Here is a 24,459-nt window from a genome sequence, read left to right as displayed (position 1 = left end):
TGTTATATCTAAATGGATGAAGAACTTGCTTTCCAACGCTTTTCTTGAGAAGTATTGTTCGCGGAAGAGAAGCACTTAAATCAGGGGCAGCAGTAAAAGCAGAGCAGCCGTAAAATCAGATCAGCAGGAGAAGCTAAAGTACATCAGCAGGAGAAGCGAGAAAAGAACTGCAGGAGAAGCGACAGCAGATATAAAAGCAGAAAGACAAGAGATAACAGAAAAGGCGGCATTCGGTGTGTGAAATTCAGCGATGACAGCCGCATGCGTGGAGTAAAGCCGAAAGTTGTTTGAATGAAAACCAAACCGTGTAATTTTCAAAATCGATATCAATAATTTACTATTATGATAAAACTCTAGGTTGAGTATTTCTCAGTTTACATTTGGGCGCTCGTCCTAAGCTTACATTACATACATTAACGTCGAATCAAATTCTTAAAATACAAAGCGGTCAGTGGTATCAAATTTGTGGTTGTTTTTTAATTTTTTGTGTTTTTTTACCTTAATATTGCCCTGACTTTTCCCTGAGTGTATGTATATAAGACCTGAGGCTTTTTTAAGGTTGACTTTTATAATTTTATTAATACACATACTCGGTGTAAATAGTAATCTTAATAGTACTACAATTTTAAGTCTTTTTAAAAACTTAAACTTATAATACTATTAATTTAATTAAGTTAATAACTATATGGGCATACGTTTTTTAAAGACATACTCGTATGCTTTTATTATCATATTTTCCCAATTTCTATTTGTTTTGTATATCCCTCGTTTTTCCTTTTAAGTAAATATAATACTTAAGCCTTTCAAGGGAACGTTTCTATATTTACACGATTTAATCTTTTTTAAAATGCTTCTTAACTCGCTAGAAGGCTAATTTTGAGAAATATGGTAAATAGGGAAAATAAGGAGTATTCAGAGGTGGAGAGGTTAATAAATTCACTTTCTCAACGTATGCGAAGAGATGTCTAAGCCAGGGCATTAATTCTACGTCTAGAAGGTCAAGACGCTTTGCTTCCGTATTTCGGGAGGCGGAACAAGCCCCAGATACTCGTCATATATCAACAATGCAAGATATCTGGCTTTCACTGTTAATCTTTTTAAGTTTTGCAAAACTTGTCATAGATAATATAATAAAGTCAATAGGACATAAGCGTCAAAGTGCTATCAAAGAATATCGCAAGATCGTGACGTCTATTCCACGAGCTTTTAATGAGGCTGAAGAAACCATTCACATCCGATACTGTTCCATTAGTATCATCTCAAGCTGATGTAGCCTTTCTAGAGGGACAACTAGCCATCCAATTCCGATGAGAAAACGGATGCCAAAGAAATAAAGACTGGAGGACAAGAAACTTTGCTTGAGAATAACCAGAAATACTATGTAGGAATGGGAATTACAATAGGTCCAGGTGCTCCGATGCTGATTCTGAAGAACTGGCATTTCCTAGCATATATGCTGGCATTAAAAGACACAACCATTGTCAGGTCTGAACTAAAGAATGTAGATAGACGAGGTTGTCGAACTGATAAGTTATTCTTCATTATAAAAAGTAGTCTCGATAGGGTAAATATAACTGAAGAAAAAGCTTCCATCTTGCTTTTCTTCAGTTCCTGATAAGAAGAGACTCAGTGACGTGCTCTAGATATTATTATTACACATATGGAGAAATTTTAAAACTAATGAAAAAGCGTTCCTGGTGTCTTTGGAAGTAATTTCGTTACTACCTACTATCTACAGAGAGGTTCGCAATGAAGAGTCTATGTCTAGTGTCGTAACTGTGGATGTTACAAACTCAGATTTGGAAATACCACGTGCATTCGGATTTTAAAAAAGTGTGTCGTTTCGGTATTCCATATCCTCCAATGCCCTGACGGAAATATTAAATCCCCTTCCTGAAGCAGCTCTAAATTTAAGATTAGCCATCACAACCTTGTGAGCCTCAATTAATACATATATGCTATCAGGTCTAGTTTGAAAAAACCACAAATTTTTCTGAAGAGAACAGTCTATTTAATATTAATACAGAGAGGATAAACTATTTTAGATCATTAGTAATGCTCTATTCTTCGTGGTAAAACGAACAGGAAAAGTTTATTTACGAAATTGTAAAGATTTTTACAAGGAGAATTTTGAAAAGTATAATGTTATAGATAGTTAAGAAGACGCGCTTAGAAGGGCATGAAGGAAAATACGAGAGAAGACAATGAAAGGAGGGCGAGTTAACGAGGAGTTTAGGGCATTAGCAATTCCTGAAATATCTTCTCAAATTAAGGTTTTAAACTTCAATAACAATGTGCTAGATGTTGATCCAGATAGCAACATCCGCGTAATAAAGCTTCCGCCAATTATATCCCCTTATTTAAACTTAGCAAATTTAGTTAGATCTTTAAATTTGGAGCAAAAACTTACATTACACAAGTTTTGCATAATGCAAGGACAAATCGAACCTTTTACGAGTTTGTAGGGGGCGGAGCAGGTTTCGGCAAAAGTAAAGTTATATCCCTCCTTTTTCAGTCCCTATCCAAGGACTATAATGGTAGAGTAGGATGCGACCCAACTTCTGTTGAAATTTTACTCTTCATTCCATGTTCTCTCGACCTGTAAATCAGGCTGGGTCCGCATTTAGAAGTTTAGTGATTTGTTTAATACCCTCCGTTCAAGATTTAAAGATATTAAAATTCGTATAATAGACGAAATTTTTATGGTCGGTGTAAAAATGTTTTCCCATTTATCTTTTTCGGCGATCTTAGACAGTTGCAGCCCGTACGTGATCGATGATGCGTGATCCAAACAGTGATATATTTGGATCGTATCTGTGGAGTTCTTTTAGGTTTTTTGAACTCACAGAGATAATGCGACAGTGGCTAACCGTTTGCAATTGCACTCAATAACACGGCATCCAGCCAAATGTCGTCTGATGATGTTACCTTTCGTATTTCCGATGAAAGTCAAGTGCCAAATGACTCAATTCATCTTTTATCAACTAACCAGGACACAGATCGGTATAATAGGGAGAAACAACTCGATCCCCACAGAGGAACAAATGTTTGGAACAAGCTAGGGCCTTAAGAACATCTGAAACACAAGGTTTGTGTACCTCACTGACTTTAAAAACCACTGCCAAATATTTGATTGCAGTCAATGTAGATACATCAGATGGTCTCGTAAACGGAGCCACTGGTGTCCTTAGGTAGATTTGATTTAGCGCGTCCAACACTCCAGACCTTCTTTGGATACAATTTTTAGAGGATAGTATGGGAGTAAATGCGCGATCTAAGCGCAGACATTGCAAAGAGGCTTCATGGACCCCAATTTCGAAAATTATTAAAAGTTTTTAAATTAATTCTAACCAAGCCACTATCACTGATCGAAAGCAGTCTCCAGTGGTACCTCCAGAAGCTATAACTATTCATACAAGGAGCTACGTAAAGTGGTGGTTCACACTAACTCCAGCATGCAGGGGGCCTGTAGTAGACCCACAAGTGCGGCAGGTCTCTTCATTATTGGACCTTTTGTCTAACCAAGATCTGCTAAGGATTCAGCTCCAGAAGCAGAGCTCCGAGAATTACGTTCCACTATGTTACTGAATACTTATTTCGATTGTTTACTCCGAACCTTCATATTTTTTTCCATAATACGGATAGTTTGCTCTGCCACATTAGCGGTGTTTGTTCGATCGGCTTCGTTCTCTTCTCTTTTGTGCTTCGTTGCAACATACTCAAATGAAGTATATGAAATTCCTGGCTTTACCACAGCAGTAAGATTAGATTGCCAGTCAGTAGCTAGCGGAGCCCGACCAGAAAAAGGCATTCTTGGTTTTATTCGAAGGGAACTATTAGAGAATGATAGTCTTTGCACAAGTGATCGATTTTTCAAATCGTTTAAATTTAGCGTCTCCAGTGTTCGAGTTATAATTTTATTAGTAAATTTCTATCGATTTGCCAAACAAATTCTTTCCCACTCCAACGCCCTGGAGCCGCCAAAACGGTCACGCCCATACTTTTAAGCAATTTTTAAATTTTTTTCTCATTTTATTCCCCAATATCTTATAGTCAGGGAACTCGACTATAGCATTCCCTCAGGAATGTTTTTTTTCTTTTTGTATAATTTTTGTACAATTTTTTTTTGCAGTTCTCTGATAATTATACCATAAATTCCTTTTTGCAGTTTATTGTTATATTTCAATTCTGATACAACTTAAACATTATATTCAGCAAAGCGATGTATATAGTACAAGAGTTTTTATAGACATTTCCTGGACAAAAAGATCTCAAAACTTTACCAGACCAAAAAACAAAAAAAAAAAAAAAAAAAAAAACCGCAAGCCAAAAAGGAAAAGAAAAGGAAAGGAAAAACTCGCTTTTATTTCTTTCGAGAAACACAAATATTTGACGGCGAGTGGAACTTACACGGAAATATTTGCTTGTCCTTGCACAACTTCTCATAAAGTTCGTAAAAGAGATCCCGAAAAAAAAATCGAAAGAAATATATGAAAATATACAACACAGACGCAAGGAGGAAGCCGCAAATTATATGTTTGCGGTCCAAAAATGCAAAGGCTTCGAAAAATCATGGTTTTTAAAAACCAGATCTTCTAAGTCTTTAAATAGCCATAAATTATTTCGAAAATTTAATATGCAAAGTTATCGACGATTCGGATTGCGACCTTGAGCTAGGAGATTTAAACATTCTTGGGTCGCAAACGCTTCGCTCTACCTCCTATCTAATGTTCAACCAATCGAGTTTACCCTCATACTCAATGCAATTGATGCGTTTCTAGGAAAACAAATACCCACTATTCTAGTTCGTACCGTGGAGTTTAAAAATGATTTTAATTTAAATTAAGTTAATGAATCAAATACATTTTAACTTACCGAGAAGATGCGAGTATTGATTCGTTTTTGGACTACAATATATGAAATTTTAATGTGATTTCCACACACCATTTCAAATTGTGGAATTTCATAATTCAGACAAGTATTCAGCTGTCCATCTCCAATTCCATCTCTGAAATGTTAAAAAAAATGAGATAAATTTAGTTTTTAAAATTAAGATTGTTTTATAAAATATAACATGATTAACATTTTTCAGTTTTTTTTTTCCTAAAAATCAGCTGATAGAATATGACCTGATCACAAAAACGGGAATGCTAGAACGGGAATAATAGAATCAGTAAAAATTTCACGATTTCGATTTGTAAAACGGGCACTTTTGTTTGGCCGAAATAAAAAGTAAATGCCTTTTTATATCCGTTACTCGTGGTGTGAAAGTTTATACTCGATTTATTAAAAAGAAACAGGCAGAAGAAATCGTTTCCGACTGTATAAAGTATATATATTATTGATCAAGGTCAATAGCCAAGTCGATTTAATCATGTCCGTCTGTCCGTATGAACGTCAGTATCTCAGGAACTTTAAAAGCTAGAAGGTTGAGATTCAACATACGGATTCTAGAGACAAAGACGCAGCTCAAGGTTGTTGACCCCACGCCCACTGTAACTCCAAAAAGCCGCACAAAAATGCTATTTTTGAAAATTGTGTTGATATTTTTACACATTTTTATTAGGCAGAGTACGCGCGAGAAGTAAACCGAAGCGAGCGATAATATTGGGCGAGAACGAGCGATAAACCACTGCATTCATTTTTAAGTCCAATCGCTCGAAATATGTCAAAATGAGAGCGAAGCGAGTTGCGAGCTCAAGCGGTGAAGCGAGAGAGCAGTTTGCAAACTGCTTTATCGCTTCAACTCGCTCAGAGCGTACGATTGTTTTTTTGTATTCTGTGCTTCAATTGCCGTTTTTTTTTAAAACACGTTTTTTTTTAATCCGTCCTGTGCTAATAATAATTATATTATATAATAATTATAATTAATAATGTTATTATAAATTTGGCAAGGCAGTATAGGGTGTTTAACAAAATTTGGCCAATTCTTCGTCAAACTACTAATTTTATTCAAAATGTAATCAAAAGTCGAAATAGACATCCGTGCATAGTCAAAGAATCTTTCTGGGTGGTTTCGTAAGTCATTATATAATTTATTGAATTCGACTTTTTTATTTCTATTGCAGTTAAGGGGTTTCAAGCCAGTTTTTGCCACGCCCACATTTTTGGAAAATATTGGATATTTAATTTTTATTATAATTTTATTAGTCGTGTAAATTTCTATCGATTTGCCACGCCCACTCTTACGGCCTAAACGAGTAACGGATATCTGATAGTTGGGGGAAGGAACTCGACTATAGCATTCTACCTTTTTTTATTTTATAAACTCTGAAGCAGTAAAATATACCTTTGGCTCGTGTTTTATCAGTTTTTTTATTTTATTATTATATTATGTAACGAATTTATAAAAGATTTTTCAGGTTCATCTGTTATATTGTAATTACATAAAGCTTACGACGGGAGTTTTTAATTACGAAGTGCGTTTTTTTCCTCTGATTGACTAGGCTCATTTAAGAATAAAATATTTAAATGATCATAAAGATAAGCTCGGTGGAACCAAAACATTTGACGGAAATACTTTATATTTAAAAAAATGAAGAGGAAATGAGGAACCGCACGCAATTATATAATAATTGGGGTGGCATTGTTCGGCATGTTAAGTATTCACCACTTCCCCACACAATTGAAGTTCGCTTCGATATCGATAATACCAAAGCCAGGCAAACCGCAGAACATTTTTGCGTCTTACAGACCAATAAGCTTGCTACCAACTTTTTCAAAGATATTCGAAAGAATATTCTTGAATAGAATTATGGCAGTAAATTGCGTTCAGGATGCCATTTCAGATCACCAGTTTAGCTTTCGGAAACATCACGGAACCCCAGAACAAGCACATCGTGTTGTACAGCATATCATTGAAGCCTTTAAAAATGGTCAATACAGCTCTGCTATCTTCCTTGCCGTGAAAGAAAGATGCCTTTGATAGTGTATGACATGTCGGTCTTCATTTTAAGCTAAAAACCCTCTTTCCAGCTGAGCTTTTTCTCCTCCTAAAGTCTTATCTACTGGAGCGAGAACTTATGGTTATATCCCAAAGAACCGAGTAACCTCCTGGTAACGTACGATGGTGATACAGCCTTAATCGCAAACTCGCCATGTCGATTCGAAGCGTCTATGAAAACTCAATACATTTTTGACCCTTATACGTGGACGAACACGTGGAACATATCCATCCCAACAGTGTAATTTCTCCCTGAGGCACAAAACTCCTACTAGGGTTGAACTACAGGACACGCTTATCCCTCAATCTCCCCAAGCGCCATACCTATAGTTGATCCTGGACAAGCGGCTCACGTGGAGGGACCACACCTGGAGCCACCTCTAGGGCCACGGCCAAAAAATCGCGTGCCAAAAAATCGTATGGCGTTACGCATCTTGTTATTCTAGTGTCTTTGCTCGGGAGCACTATATTCGTTGAAAAGTGTGTAACAGGTGCATACATGTTTGATCACTAGCCGAATCAATCTGTCGTGTCCTACTGTCCGCCCGTAAGTTGGGTTTAAGCATGTAGTAGACGTAGCGTATATATTCCATATATACTCCCAGTCATACAGTCATATCATCTCATACTCACTCACATCATACTCGCAGTCATTCATACTCTGTTGGTGCGCTTCGTTACTACAATATGTCAGTCGACATTAACCCATCTATAAATCTAGATAAAAGTTGATATAAGTACTATATGTTCGGTTCAGATGAAATTTGTTGAGCTTATTTAATAAATATATGGAAAAATCAATTTCAAGTGAAGATCATGAAATCGACAGTGGCTTGGATTTTGATAATTCTGGATCAAGTGGAGAACGTTTACTGTCAGGCCATAATATTGAAACTGAGCTTATAACCACTCTTCAAAATGTAAATATCTCGGTCGGCCGAGGACGTGCTAGGCTTATAGACACATTAAAAACGTATGACGATACATCAAATCAATTTATAACAACTGAAGCAAAAGAAAACAATACCGAAAAGACAAAGGGCACCGAATTGGAAGCAATTGCTTCACATAATGGATAATTTTTTCCCGATTTAATTCACGGATCTAAAGGTACAATCCAGAAAAGATTATGCTTATATATTTATTTTCCTTTGTCATTTTTAAATTAAGATGAATTAAATTTAATATAAGAAGTTTTTTTTGCTAGTCGATGAAATTTACAGCAGCATGGATCTGTATGCTGATATTAACTTTCTATCTAGCTTTTATAGTTCCTGAGGGCTCCACGTTCATACGAAAACACGAAAAGACGGACATGACTAGATCGACTCGGCTATAGATGCTGATCAAGAATATATATGCTTTTTATAGTTGGAAACCGTTCATTCTGCCTGTTACATACTTTTCAACGAATCTAGTATATCCTAATACTCTACGAGTAACGAATATAAATATTAAACGACTTTGTAATACACTAAGATTATGTGTACATTACCTGTATATTATAACATTTGTGGGGAGTTTGCCATTCCTTTTACGATATATATTTAAAGCAATTTCAAAAGATGCAGAGAGCCCATTAACAATTTCTTCGCGTTTTGTTTGTACAACAGCTTTACTGTACCACTGTGAATATGATGAATTTACGGAGGCCACAAATGCTGCAAAATTATAAAAACAATGTATTAATATTATATATAAAAAGTAGGCATTTATAAAAAGGCTGGTACAGATAGGCCGAAAGTAGTGCAGCAGATTTTTTATTAATCCTGTTAAAATCTATCGATTGGCTCAAAAACTTTTGTCCACGCCTAGAAAATTTTTGGATTTTTCTTCGTTTCAATTCTAAATTTCTATCGGTATACCAAAAAAAAAACTTTGATCACTCCCCTTACACCTACAAAACGCACAAAACTGTCACGCCCACACTTTTCAAAAGCGTTTAAATTTTTTCTATTAATATCCCAGAAAAATTATGAAACTTCGCGTTCGCACTCCCATTAGCTGAGTAACGAGTATCTGATAGTCGGGGAGGTCGAGCATAGAATTCTCCTTTGTTTTAATTATAAGAAGCAAATACGTTTTTTTTATACTTCGTTACAGTGTTGCCATGGGAGTCATGATTTCCACTGCGCTTAGATGTTTTCGATTTGGCAAATAAACGAATATTTTCACATCTGCCCATATCCTAGTCCCAGCATTAGCCTTTTCCACAACTACGTCTGCTGGTGCGAAATCCTGTGATGTTCGCTTAGCTGACATTTGAGCTTTTGGCCTGTTTACTTTTCGTCCTGCCCTATAAAATATATAGGCTTTGACAGTATATATATATATAGAGTACAGTATACATAGCGTATAGCTATGTAGCATAGCGTATAGCGTATATCGATACGCTAAATATTGCCACGTGGTATACGGCCGAGATGGTGATGGGCAGAAGATGGTGATGTTGTGTGACGATGGCAAGTCGTCCCCCATCTTAACATCCATGGAGACACCACTCCACGTGCTGAGGCTGGGGACTGCTAATTGCAGCGTCAAGGTGGAGTTTGCCCGCTTCGAAGCAGAGTTGGGCCTTTGCTCTAGCGGCTGCGGTGTCTTGGCCAGAGAGAAAGTTTCCGCAGGTGACTTGCCCTGCTGAAGATAACGAAGATACCACTGGCCTCGCTCAGCCCCTTACGGTTAGGGTCATCCCGGACCACAGGCTGACCAAGTTGCGGTAATGGGTTTTTATCCCGTCCCGCTTGGCCGGCTTGGACCACATTCGAATGACTCGGTGTGGCTGCCCGATTCTTCCCTCCCGCACCTGGGCGGACTTGTGCCGTTGGCACACTCCCCGTCAAGGAGACGGTCCTCGAACTGTCTTGCGACATTTCCCGCAGTCAAGGCCTGCGGTACTTGCCACTTGCCCGAACTCTCCGTTAGCGACTGGGCTAGTTGTTTCCCGGACCCCCAACCTAGCAGACTCTCGGCACGGGTCGAATGACACTTTGGTCCGGCCCGGAGATGTGGAAATTTTTGAGAGTTACCAGCTCCAGCCCAACTACGATTAGCCAACACTCTTAGCAGAGACATGACCTAACTAAGAGCCTGTTTCCAGCCGCTCTCGCGTGGAGAGTGTAGTTGCACTTCCAGTAGTGTGTCACATATGGCGCGTACCACCAGGTGGTTAATCCCCCTGTGATACCTACTGGCATGGCGGCCAGCGTTGAAGGTAGTGGCGGGTACTCCTGATGCATCTGATTTCCTAAAGATCAAAATAACGGAGGCTCAGCTAGTGGAATCTAACTCTAGGCAGATAACCATCAACTCAGAGACTCAAAAACAAATCAATTAATTAACCGACACAATTAATAAAATAATTAATGCCCGAAAAACCGCCTTGGTTGACACCCCACATCTATTCGAAGCACTATTGGCAAGAAATTGAATGCTTTTTACAGAATTTCAAAATTTGATTCTTACCATCACGCTGGGAAAGTCGAATATAGTAAACCCCCCGATCATGCCGATTTTTAATCCCTTGTCGAACAAGATGCTCCCATAGTAAGCTTAATAGAAGCATCTAAAATCCGAGTCCTCCAGTCCGCAAACATTATCTCCATACTACCAAGGGTTAAGTTCAGGTACAAGAAGGTCGCTGTCTACCCGGTCTTCCATCAACACATCATCTTACGCCTCGACGACGACACACTGGCGGAATGTGAAGATGACAGCTTCGCGGTCTCTGGATGCACTGAGACCACGCACCACACCACACGTTCTGCGAACGGTCGCGGCGCGAATCATGCTCGAAGGGGGGATAGTTAACAAACAATCAAGTTCACATTCCCTTAGCAACTAAGTACGCAAAACAATGCATAAACACTGCTGACGCGCCATAATGGAGTTCAGCGCTCTGCCCTGAGAACGTTCGGCGTTGGGAAGCCAACGCTTTCCATTTGGAGTGCTGCGCTGCGCCCCAAGTAATGTCGCATAAGGTAAGCTAAGAAAAGAATATTGTCTGTACTTTAGTTCTGATAAAGCTACTTAATAAAACACAACTCAACTCCGGCGCATAGCGGTAAATATCTCTTTTTTTAATTACTAACGCATTGCTACGCCACAAGGCTAGTAATTTAACCAAAAGGGGCGAAGTCAAGCCCTCCAACATAATCTTTCTAAAAAGGTGTCAAGGCGTACCTCTGCAAAGACAAGAAGACCTCTGGACCACCCAACATTAGATTAAATAACTTACACGTGTTTTACCTTCGCATATGCAATTCCCAGCATTGGTGATGCAGCCTGCTTTACCTGACTTGCCTAGGATCAGTGGGGATTGTCCCCTTCCAGTGACGTAAGCGTGATGTCTACATTGCGCTCTGCCGCAGCCTGAGCCAGGAGGCTCTGAGCTGCTGCTGCTGATTAACATTGAGCTGTATTTCGTTAATATGGGGGTGCATTATGGTGGCTCTAGACTTCTTTTAGGCTCAATCTGTAGGTCGGGCACGCCAAGCTACCCGACGGGTGGTTTCTGTCCACCCCGCTGCTGCAGATCTGGCATTTTGGTGCTGCAACACACCCCTTTGCCTTGTGCCCACGCTCACCGCATCTAAGACAGCAGTCTGCCCTGTCAGTCGCCTTGCCGGTCGTTGCTTAATGTCCGTAGCCCAGACACCTGTAGCATATCGTGAGCCGGACGTCTTGGGAAATGCGACACCTTGACCATCCAACGGTTAAGGTGCCCTGTTTAAGGACTGCTATCGCATCGTTCGCGTTCATCAGCACTGAAGCTATCTGTGTGCCATCCTGTAATCTGCAAAGGCCACTGACATCCTCTGGATTTAACTGTAGGCCCTGAAATTGGGCGACCATGCTGTCGCGGAGCTCTCCTCTGCTGTCGTAGCCTCGTCCAGTCCGTTGCAGTGCTATTCTTTGCGCACCCGTGCGCACAGAGGCCTTAAACTTGGGAACGCTTTCTGGGGCTTTTCCCTCTACTTCGAGCAACAGCTCACCTTGCTGCGTTCTTCGAATCTTGCTGGGACACAGCATAATCATTAATATGATGAAGCGAGTCCGATCAGACGAGATGGCCAACAGAGCGGGTGGCTAAGCTCAAACAGGTGTCCTGCGTGGTGGCGGGCGAAGAAGCGTTTCCGGCTTGTCGTAAAAGGCGACTAAAGGGTGGAAGGAGGAGCCCTCATTGACTACCCTGAAGGAAGGGAGTGCGACCTGTCCTCACATCGTGCTCATCGAAGTGAAGAGCACGTGGACGTTTTTGTTTTTTGAATCGTGCATTCCACCTAAGGACGGTTTGTGGTATCTATCTCAAATATTCCATAAGAACCCCAATATTGGTAAATATAACAAATCCAGCTTGCCCTAATGTAAACTTTAACGTCCGCTGCCGAATTCGTAATCCCCACCAAAGGGTCAAAACTACTGACCAGACATAAACATCCGCAGCCGCATTCTCTAATTTTCAAAAAGTTTTGGGATAGCCGACAATTTAGAGATTCCTCTGTAATTGCTTGCATCCAGTTTGCTACCTTTTTTTGTGGAGGAATCACAAAGGACTCCTTCCATATATGAGGAAACTGTGAAGATTCCAGAGATAAGGTAAACAGTTTCAGTAGAGGCTTGCACAAGACTTTCGCACAGTATCTGAGCACACAGCCAGGGACCTGGCGAATAGACAGGTTTAACACGCTGAAGATCGTTAAGCAGTGAGCATTCGTTTATAGTGGGGCAAAATATTATATTACCGCATATACTCTTATGGCTATTCGAAAGCTTTGCTTCAAAATACAGAGGTGGTCAAAAGTATTTACACAACGAGCTTTTTTTTCAATTGTCAACTAATTGAAAAAAAAGCTCGTTGTGTAAATACTTTTGACCACCTCTGTATAAACAATAAAAAGTAGTTTAGCTTTTGCGAGAGAAGGAAAAAGGGCGAAAAGAAAGACTCGAAGAGCGCTGCAGATACAGTTGTGGACATATGCGCACATCACATACTCCCCCCATTGGAAGAGGTACGGTTCCAATTAAATCGGAATCGAAATCGGCATAACGGCTAGTTTGGCGACGGTTTTCGTCGCAGAATCGTTTCTACAGAGCCCGGAGCCGATGTTCGCATTCGAGTCGTTGAGATCCGTACGTCTCGCCACGTCTCGACACAATAAAGCGCCCTGCCCACAAGGTCAGTCTCCTAGTCTACCACGTAGTTCTAAGCACCGTTTTGCTTCTTTTCTGGAATGGTTCCTCGTCCTCGTGCCTACCAATCCTTGGAGCGCAGATGAACCCGAGGTATTCAATCCTACCGCTGCAGTGTGGTCGGTCCAGAATTCAATTTTTTTGGCATAAAGACTAAAAATGAAGCTACACTATTGAAACTTTGTAAATTTTCACACAAAATCTGTGCGACCACGTCCTCTCTTGCCTCCCATATTAACTACCTGTACGACTCAGGAGTCAACGAAATTGGATTGTCTTTTTAAATATAATAAATGTGTATATATTGTTTAATGAATAATCGCCCTCTTCTTGTTCTAATTTTTCCTTAATAAAGATTTAAAAAAAGATAAAAAATTTTATCTCAGCTCTGTATGATACGTTTAAAACAAATTCAAAAAACGGATCCAAGCATGGAGTTGACTTACCCCAAATTGTAAAGCTTTTACTTTTGGTACAAAGGTTTCTGAACTAAGCACTGCACCTTAAAAAGCTCATAAAAAGATTTAGTGAAGCTTTCGGTCAGTTTTTTTTATTTATATGATATATTTTCTTTTAGAAAATAATTGCTAAGGGACGATATATTGTCTTAAAAACTTTATGCCAAAAAAAAAACTAATTCTGTTAAACAGCTAATTGAGAGAACGCAATTCCCGCCAAATTATTTGCTTACTTTTGCATGTGGTACGATCGTTAATACGCATATATAAATTATAGTATAATATGGAAAATAAAATCCAAGTTATGTGGTTTTTAACGTGTGTAGTTAATATGTGTGTAGTTGTACTGTTTTTGTGTTGTGTCCAATTTATGTGTATTTTAACAGAAATTTCTAACGTGTCCCCTGTGTTTCGTGGAGTAAAACTAATTTTCTGACAAAAGTTAAAAACGTCAGTTTGTACCTTTAACTATTGTCTTTGATGGTAAAGTAATATATTTTGCGCATTTTTGCTCGTTTTCTTAAAAATTTGATTTTATATAGGCAAGTTCGAGTTCAGACATAGCGACCTCCTGGACATTTGGAGGCGTAACAATAGGCAAATAAGTTATGTTTTAGATTATGTTTATTCCGCAATCAACAACAATAATCTGGAATCGAAGAAGACATTAAAGGAAAACTACCCGAGTGTAACAGACAACTTCTAAGCGTCTAAGATAATAATTTTTGTTAGTGATTTTGAAAACTCCAAGGCAGCACAGCAATATATAAGCACCAGGCTTTTAAATAAAAGCCATAACAGGGACATATATCCGACCTATAATGAAGTGATCGAAGCAAAATTACAGTGCCGACCAGAGGGTATAGAAGTAATGGAAAATACTGATCAAGTGCTATTACAAATTGTCTATATCGCCAACTATTCATAAAGTACTGGTTCACGGACTTCAAATCAATAATTCGGCGTTGGTTCCACTTGGAGGCCTAGGCGAAAATACGAATGAAGCCCGAAATAAAATTTACAAAAGGGAGCGACTATTACATACCAGGAAATATAGTCGAATCAATACGATGAGAAATATTTTTCACAGAGCGATTGATTCCTCTTACCCACTATTATCAACAATTTGTTTAAAAGAAAGCGAGTGAAAAAATAAGATAAAACCACTTCCGAAGGCAGTATAAGTCTTTTGGAAATGCAGTCTAATTTTAATTCTGATACATCAGACAAAATTTTGGATTCACATTCTGATTCTGATTGGAGTTCAGATTCGGAAATTTATAATATAAAAAACTAGAAGAAGAAGAGGGCGATTATTTTTAAAACAACAATATACACACTTTTATTAAAAAAAAAGCAATGAAATTTCGTTGACGCCTGAGTCATACCAGTAGTAAATATGGGAGGCAAGAGAGCGCGTGGTCGCACAGACTCTAAATTTTGTGTGCAAACTATGGGTGATTTAACAACAAAATGTACAATGTCGAGTCACACCGTAACTATTATAATTTTAAACTTTTATAATACTCGTTTGTTAAAATCGTCGCTCGAATTGGCTACCGTTTACATATTTATATTTATTTTACTAATTAATTATATGTAATAAATGTAATAATTACTATTGCATCAAAACGACAAAATACAAAGGAAATTACACAAAATTTACAAATTTACAATGCATGAGCATACCTGCGCATAGATACTGTTGTTGGCTGTCACTGTATGCGTAGAAGAGGGGTGCTGGGTCTCTCTGGGTCTTGAACGAAAAGTCGAGCCTGGAGCCAGCCCAAAAAATCGTGTGCAAAAAAATCGTATGGCGTTACGAATCTTGTTATTCCAGTGGGTTTGGTCGGAGTGTGCCATGTGAAAACAGACATACCTTCCTTCATTTATATATGTGAAAATTTTTAGTGTGTACTTTTTATACCCGCTACTCCTTTTTATATGTATATAAAAATATATTGTAGAATATACAATCTGTTGGAGCGCGTATTATATGTATGTATAATAGACTGGCCCTTAAAAATAAATTGAAAACCGCCGGGCAGAATTCATTTCAACTAGGGCCCAAAACAACATACACAAAATTTGGGGCAGATCGGATAATGTTTAATGGCCGCCAAATCGCCCCAAAGTTGGAAAATTTGGTTTATATGGAAAAATGACTCGTTTCACTTCCTTAAAAATAGTTTACCAACTTATTCTTTTGTATTTTGTTAAGTTAATTTGTTATATTAAGTATAACTGATTATAGCCAGAATAACAAGCACATAAAAACGATAAAGTGTGTTAATTTTAATTATTGCTAATGTATTTCTATATATTTACAAAAACATTTTTCTGAACACAGTTTTATAGGTCTTTTTTACAATGATATGTTTTGCGATATCTCTCAACTAATTGAAAAATAAGTTGTTTTTCCTCCTCATTTTTTGTCAAAATTCGATTGTAGTCCTTCATAAATTTTATGCCACGCTCAGCAGTATCATTGACAATAAACAAACCAGCACAAAAATTAAATGAATCGATATAATCGTCAATTTCTGTCTAGGTTAGTGGATCATGTTTTAGGAAACCCGAATGTCTCGAAAAAGTAACTGTTTTTTTAACAGATGAAGTCACTTATAGAGCTGGATCGCAAGTCGTTAGCGTCTAAAATACGCCTTTGCTCCAATATCTTTATTTTCGGCTCCTCTGCTTTTAATTGGTTAATCATATTTTTTTTCAGCCACTGTCACTGTAGGATCGAAAAATACTATGGCAGCTAATTCCGGCGATAAAAACCACAAATGACTTTTCATTTTGGAGATTATTTTTTCAGACATCGCAATATCAATGTCTCCGTCATAAGGGCATATTTCACAAACTGCACATTCATACCATACTTTTATGTACAAAAGTATAATAAATATGTAAATATCTCGAAGTGCATTCATCTCTCGCTTATTCAACTTAAATTGACCGCGGAATATAAATATTTTAAGACTGTAAATTGCTTTACCCATAAAGCAGTCGTTGAACGTTGAACTGAAAGATCGAAAAGTGTAGTTTTCTCCAAGAAAAGCGAGTGACAAATGAATAAGTTCCTGATAATCTGCTCTGCTATACGATTTTAGCTGCAGTTGCAAATGACAAAACTGTTTAAGAGAAAGCTCCTGTTCCTGGGTTATAATTATGTGAATTACAGGATCATCCAATCCAGAGTTGTAAAGCTTTTGATTTATCTTGGGCCAAGCTGCTGCGAAACGCTTGAACAATAGTACCTCCCTCAGGAGCACTTCAACTCAAAAACTTTTTTCAAAATAAGCTCATATATGTGATGTCGGCAAGGAAATTGAAGAAGCTTTATAATTAAAAATTTTTTAAGAAAGACAGTCGCTCCTAATTTAGATTAAACTTGGTTAACGCGTCAGGTACAGCATTTGCAATAATTTCCCCAGTAGAATGTTCAATGATAGTAGCACTTAGAAATTTAGATATGCCACTGTAGCTAACCAGAACTGCAATGCGATCTACTTTTTGTGTGTCAACAATATCATCCATTAGTTTACCATCCCAATGAACGACCATTGAACGTGCATTACTGACCTAAAACAAAAGAATATTTACTATACATTACTCGATTTAATGATTTACTCACTTCCTCGCCAAAATTGAAAACTGAAATCGTGCTTGTAAGAGCAAGCTCTCGGTACTTTCTTCTTGCGTTTCGTACTGAATTTCTATTTAAAATGAGACTTTTTAGGTCTACTCCGGATGCTTCAGAAGTTGCCTTCAAAATATGAACAGCTTTTCTATCGGATACTTTGGCATCATCAAGAGCAGCTGCCAGTCGTTCGGTTATACAATCCTTACTTCCTCGAGAAACTGGCTCCGAAGTGTCAGTGTTAATCAAACACAAAATGTTTTAGTCATAAACCATTTTTAAAGAAGTTTGACAAAAAAAAAGTTTACGTATGAGACATTTTTCCATATAAATCAAATTTTCCAACTTTGGGGCGATTTGGCGGCCATTAAACATTATCCGATCGTCCCCAAATTTTTTGTAGGTTGTTTTGGGCCCTAGTAGAAATGAATTCTGCCCGGCGGTTTAGAAAACAAATAGAAAAAATATTATAACGGCCAGTCTAATCTATAATCCACCCAGGATCCAAAGGCGAGATCTCATCGCCCAGGATTAAAGAGAGGTAGGTTTGACGGAACACAGCTTCAATGTTTTCTTCATATTTTATCGATTGTTATAGATTTATTCATATTTTTCTTCCTTCTGCCTGTTACATACATTTCAACAAATCTAGCATACCCTTTTACTCTACGAGTAACGGGTATATAATGAGTATTCATGTTTCTGGATAGGTCAGGGCAGCGAAGTCGTGTTCATGACTATACATCGGAAAGGATTTTATCCAGCATCCCGCGACTTTAATAATTTACATCGTGAAAGGCGGAGCCCGGTTAGCATATATGAGCAGAGCAGTGACAATGATATTCAGCAAATTAAACTCACATAATTAAGACTGAGCATAAAACAGCCGAAAAAAGAGAACATTTTTTGGAATTATTGGAATTTTTTTTTCCCTCAAAAGTTGAACAATTCTATAAATGAAAAGTTTATATGGGATGCAGTTTGTTTTTTATAGATTCATCGTAGCTCCCGCTACGGTAATTTCCGTTTTTACGATTCATTTTGAAATTAAGTATACTTAAATATCTTAAATTAGAAATTAAATTTAAAGGAAATGAGTTGATCCTCCTTTGTTTTCAAGGACTTCTCTGGGATTTCGCCACCGTCCACCATGGGCATTCATCCGCCTCCTCGTGTCCAAAGCGCTTCAGGTAGCTGCGAAAGTAGCCGTGCCCACTTATCAGATGCGTTCAATGTAACATTATTTCGCTATGCTTCCGTTCTATCCACGGCTCAAGGTTGGGAATCAGCTGCTGCGTCCAGCGACCCTTTAGCCCGGTGCTCCACCTGCTCCACCTACCACGTCTCCAGGGTGCGCTGCGCTTTGCACTGGAGAAGAGGCCTCTACAGTGAGTTTGCTTGAAGACCACTTTGTTCTCCTGGGCGATTATTCCAGCGATCACCAGTGCTGCCTCTTTGGACACTGTTCTGAAGGCGCTAAAGATACGCCCTCTCTAGCCGAACGCTCACCAATTTCTCCAGGAGCTTGCCAGTTCCATCGATGGGGCATATCGGCCGGAACCATGAAGGCTCCTCGGGTGGCTTCCCTGGTTTTTGTATCTTCTAGCAACTTGGAAAGACGCCTTCAGTGAGGCACGTGGAGGTAGAGCTAGCCGAAATGCACTGATCGGAATGCCGACCTTCAGTAGCTTTGCCAACTGCAGGATCGCCTCGCTTCTGACCGTGGCGTCAGCTTCGAAATGGTCCTCTGTGGCTGGGTCGGCGGGCCATAACTGATCCATGAAAGGAAACAGATTTTCCGCTACACTGCGGAGCATCGCTGGGTCAAGGAGCACGGGAGTCCTCGTACTTGCGTCATTGACCACCACCTTGTAGGCACTTCCCCATGGGTTGCTGTCACCAGCATCGCATGAGTTGAGGTCCACCACAGAGCCCAGTCCGGCAAGCCTGAACGTGTGCCGGTTCCTTGGCTTAATAAAGCCAGGTCCAGCGTCGCGAATGCCTCGAGTTTTTTATTGTATTAAGGTCCTGGGAGTATGGTGGCCATTCCAGAATTTTTACATTTTCGCTTTGAATCCATGATTTTAACGGACGTGCAGTGTGGATTGGGGCATTGTCGTGCTGAAAATGCCATTATAGATTTCCAAAAACGTTTTTAAAGTAGGTTTTAATACACAATTATAATCTTTCGCGTTCATTTTTGTGTTAAAAACTGCAATTCACAGGGGCCATAATAGGATACTGCGCCCCATACTGTGACACCTCCAACCCGACTGTGTAAGCGATCTAAAATGAGCTCCTCTTTACGCAAATCATGATAGTAATGACTATAGCCGTCTGGTTCCTCTAAATTTCTTCTCATCTGAAAATACGACATAATGCCACTCCTTAGACCAGGTCATATAAGCTCGAGCAAAACTCTGTCGTGCTTTTTTTCGAACTTATGTTGTTTTTTTTTCAGTTTTTTGTGTTTTAAATGTTTGGCTTTCTTAATCACCATTCGAATCAACGATTTTCTCGGGTTTTCACCACTTTTTTTCGAGTTTTGGCAGAGGAATCGTAAGAATTGTAAGGTGTTCGACGTATGGACCTTCGATCTGCCCCGTTAAAGACGATGTTATTGCCACCTTTATAGTTTTTTCCATAAGTTTACTTATTTTTAATAAAATTTGCTATAGTTTTTCGATGTCTGCCGGTTTTTTCTATAATTTTATTAAAAGACAGCCCGCATTCATAGCAAGCTATGATTTCTGATTTTTCCTGCAGGATAGCAGCGTTCCTCTTCCCATATTTTCGCAAAATTGAACCAAACTTTTCAATTTAACAGCATAAAATATTTGTATGTCCTACCTTTCAAATTACTACCTTTCAATTAACGGTTCTTCTCAGGACCTCATTTTTATCCTCAACTAGAGAGGTGACCAAAAACAATAACATTGATCGATTTTCGTGCAATGGCAAAATACAGAACATAAGAAGAAACGCGCAGTGTATATGTTTTTTGGACATACTTATATAATCATATATGTGGGTATAACTGGACACCATACGAAAAATCGAGGAGCATATATATAACACTTGAACTGAAGAACAGCGTTTATATTCGAATTGAAACAAAGTGTTACAATGTTTTGGTTGATATTATTTAAATGAATAAAAAATGTTTTTTTATTTTGTTAATTTTTTTTTTTTTGCAGTCCATTTCATTAGTCTTTCCTTATGAACTTTTTGCTCCATTATCTTATAATTCTTTATTCTTTATCCTACACAGGAATTTTTCTGTTTACTTTGTTGCCTGGTCGTGACATGACTTTCAAGACTTCAATTTGTAGGTTTTTGAGTTCCGATATTGTTATCCTGGACACGGCATCTGCGTCGAAATTGTCTTTTCCTTTTAGATACTTTGTCGTGTTCTTCTAGTTCTACCTCATATGGGTAAACTTTATAAAATGAGTTTCATATGTTTCAAATCTATCGGTCGAAAATGTGGTATTGCCCAGTGAATTGCAGCTAAGTTTTGTTTTGAAGTGCGACGACTACAACCAGACGATAATCTCGTCCAATTCACTACATCATCCAGCTTGAATCACTTAATTTTATTGGATTCCACAACGATGGAAGAAATCTACCATCATAATACTTCCAAAGCCCGGTGAGGAATCACGATGTTCCTTTATCGTGCAGACCAATGACGGTACTTTCATGCCTTTCGAAACTATTTTAAAAATGCCATGAAACATCAGCAATTAGAACCGCATCCGACAATCGATAATACTATAAAGTGTATTCCAAGGATTCCACGGATTCTCGATCGATGTATTAATGCTTAAAAAAAATTACACCTGTTTTAGCTGAGCGCTGGACTATAGCGATCTCATTTCTTAAATCCACTATCCAAAACGATTCGCATAAGCTGGTAAAGAACAATTTGTAATTCTACGACATTGAATTAACCAGAAAGAGTGAGATACAGATGAAAAATATGAGGGAGCGCTACAGTTGCCAGCCACGACTATTAAATACTCTCAGCTAATGGAGGTGCTAGGGATATAGAGATAATTAAACAGCAAAGGGGTGTTTGTGTGCAAGTTGAAAATTAATGCAATGACATTGTTAGCTTTTAAGTTCCTTTTAACGAACCGCCTAAAAGCTTTGTCCGGGTACAAGAAGACGTGCCAACAGTTTAATTTTATCGGATCGGTTTTTCGCGTGTTACATAGCAATCAATAAATAATTCTATGAAGATATTTTACATTGATATTGAAAGATTAAATATCCTTACCTGCAACAGAATTTCCCCGATTAGATGGGTCATGATATGAGTCTATTCCGCAAATCATCACATTTTTAAATGGAATTTTAACCGTCCATAATGAGCCTCCGAGTTTACAGTTCATTTGTAGAACAATTTTTTGAACAACGGAACGAATTTTCAAATCATTTAGTAAAGTTTTAGCATTTATAACCTGAAAATAAATTTAGGAGTTTTAAAAAATAATGTTTCATGTTTAAATACATAAGCATTCTATTGTATGAACTTAATATAGGAAAGCCATAGTCTAATGCCCAGAATTATCAGCTTACGACCGTATCCTAGATAGTCATCACTAGCTGAGTCGGTCTGATCATGTCTGGCTGTCCGTATGGACACAAGGATCAAGGAACTATAAAATGTAACAAGCAGCCACACTAACTAATACAACACACAGTCACACTATCTTATACGTTAGCACATTGATTGTATATACATTGCTAGATACACACTGTACGCATCCCGCTTACTCTTGTATTAAGATCGTGCTTACGGACACTACTTCGCAACCGACAATGCTGTGTTCAATGAAATAGCAGTGCAACAGAAACTAAAAAATACAACGGAATTTTTCCATGCCCCTTTTCGGGATCTACTTTTTATTCCACTTATTTATGTAAATGGAATGTTTAGATAGAAAAAAAAGAAAGACTCGTTAGTTTTTTGTGCTATCCTTTTTTTCTTTACTCTCTTGAGCAAATTCACAACTTTTGGGCTGTTCATTAGAATAGCAATGTCTGGTTTTGTCCAACGCAAAGTCCCGAAATGATCAATATTTTCTGATAAGTGAATTTAGTTTATTTAAAAGGCAATAAATTAAAAAAATATATATTTTAGTGGGTAGAGTGGGACAGCACTGCTCACAGGAGAAAAAGGTTAATTCTTAAGCTGAAAAAATCCTTAATGTTCTGCCAAAATGGTATCCGATGCCATTAAAAAAATTTACCTAAAATAAAATACAGGTAATGCCGTGGCCAGCAAAATCTCCCTATTGAAAACCTGCGGAGGGACGTTAAACGATATGTGTCAAAGAACTCCCCGACGTCGAAGTCTCAGCTTTGGCAAGTTGTGCAGGATGGGCAAAAGTTGCCCCCAAAAGTTCCCAGGACCTGGTGGACTCAATACCGCGTAGGTGTAAGGCTAACAAAGGCAATCCAAGCAAGTATTAGACCCTAATTAACACATTAAAAAGAAAAACTAAGTTCGCTCTAGGTCAAGTTGAATTTCGTTATTATTTTTTCACATAGCACACTACGGCGCCGGAGTTGCGTGGTATGTGCGTACGCATGTGGCAGTAAGGATCATCTGGTGTTCCACTGCACTGCACTATGGTCCAGAATTCGTTTTTATTGGCATAAAGTCTAAATTTTTATGTCAATATATCGTCCTTTAGCAATTATTTTCTAATAGAAAATTGATCATATAAATAAAAACAAAAAACAAAATTGACCGAAAGCTTCACTAAATTCTTTTATGAGCTTTTAAAGGTGAAGTGTTAAACAGCTGATTGAGAGAATGCAATTCCCGCCAAATTATTTGATTACTTTTGGACGTGGTACGATCGTTAATACGCATCCATAAATTATAGTAAAATATGGAAAATATGTCAAGGTATGATGTTTTTAACGTATGTAGGTAATATATGTGTAGTTGTACTGTTTTTGTGTTGTGTAACGTCCAATTTATGTGTATTTTAACAGAAAATTCTAACGTGTCCCCTGTGTTTCGTGGAGTAAAACTAATTTTCTGACAATTTCTGACAAAAGTTAAAAACGTCAGTTTGTACCTTTAACTATTGTCTTTGACGGTAAAGTAATATCTTTTGCCCATTTTTGCTCGTTTTCTTAAAAATTTGATTTTATATAGGCAAGTGATGTGAAGCCCGGAATAAACTTAACAAAAGGAACCGACTATCACATGCAAGGAAAAATAGTCGGATCAATAGGATGAGTGATATTTTCCACAGAGCGATTGATTCCTCGGACCCACTATTATCAACAATTAGTTTAAAAGAAAGAGAGAGAAAAATAGGAAAAACCACTTCAGAAGGCAGTAATAAGTCTTTTGGAAATACAGTCTAATTTTAAACCTGATCCATGAGACAAAATATTGGATTCACATTCTGATTCGAGTTCAGATTCGGAAATTTATAATGTAGAACTAGAAGAAGAAGAGGGCGAATATTTTTAAACAACAATATACACTTTTTACAAAAAAAAAAAAAAAAAAAAAAAAAAAAAAAAAAATGAAATTTCGTTGAATTTTAGGCGCAAACTAGTTGTGATTTAACAACAAAATGTACAAAGTTTCAAGTCCGTATCTCAATTTTTAGACTTTATGCCAAAAAAAATCGAATTCTGGACCACAGTGCAGTCTTTTGAACTGTATTCTTGAAGAACGGACCAAGTCCGCGTTAAACTTCTCGCAAGATGGTTAGGAAGTGAAGTTAATTTGCTCATGTAATTTTGATTTTGTTAAGTTAGTTCCTCTCTGACAGATATGATTTTAAGGTCTCTTTGGATATTTTCGTTTCGGATATACCTTGGTGCCCCAGTGATTGTTCTCAGTATCTTTAACTGCGCCCTTTGCATGATATCAATGTTGCTACTGCTGGCACTTCCCCATAATTGGAAGCCGTATTTCCAAATTGGTTTTAAGACCCTGTGGTCAAGACAGAGGGATGACCGTGAGTTGATAAGCCAATGGAGACTACTAGCCTTAAGTTTCACATGTGTTCTTTTGGCTTCGATGTGCCTACGCCAGGTGAGCCTTCGGTCGAGATGAACTCCAAGATAAGTAACTTCGTTTGCTTTCGGGAGTACGGTGATGTTCAAAGTGATCGAAGGGCAGTCTTGCCGGTTGAGTGTAAATGTTACTTGCTTACATTTTTGTTCGTCTATTTTGATTC

General features: G+C 38.2%; 1 protein-coding gene across 4 annotated transcripts in view; it reads right to left on the bottom strand.

Annotated features, from left to right (window-relative positions):
* LOC117139408 (protein argonaute-3) overlaps positions 1-24,459 on the bottom strand; it is a 60,851-nt gene that overhangs the window by 21,533 nt on the left and 14,859 nt on the right. For all 4 annotated transcript variants that reach the window (XM_033301684.1, XM_033301682.1, XM_033301685.1 and 1 more), the window contains 3 exons: positions 21,522-21,705; positions 8,439-8,604; positions 4,876-5,008 (listed from right to left, as the gene is read on the bottom strand). In XM_033301684.1, the coding sequence (XP_033157575.1) occupies positions 4,876-5,008; positions 8,439-8,604; positions 21,522-21,705 (483 nt within the window). The remainder of the gene's footprint in view (positions 1-4,875; positions 5,009-8,438; positions 8,605-21,521; positions 21,706-24,459) is intronic.

This window comes from Drosophila mauritiana, chromosome 3L (genome assembly GCF_004382145.1).
Source record: "Drosophila mauritiana strain mau12 chromosome 3L, ASM438214v1, whole genome shotgun sequence".
Taxonomy (NCBI): Eukaryota; Metazoa; Arthropoda; class Insecta; order Diptera; family Drosophilidae; genus Drosophila; species Drosophila mauritiana.
This window is presented reverse-complemented; position numbering and strand designations above follow the sequence as displayed.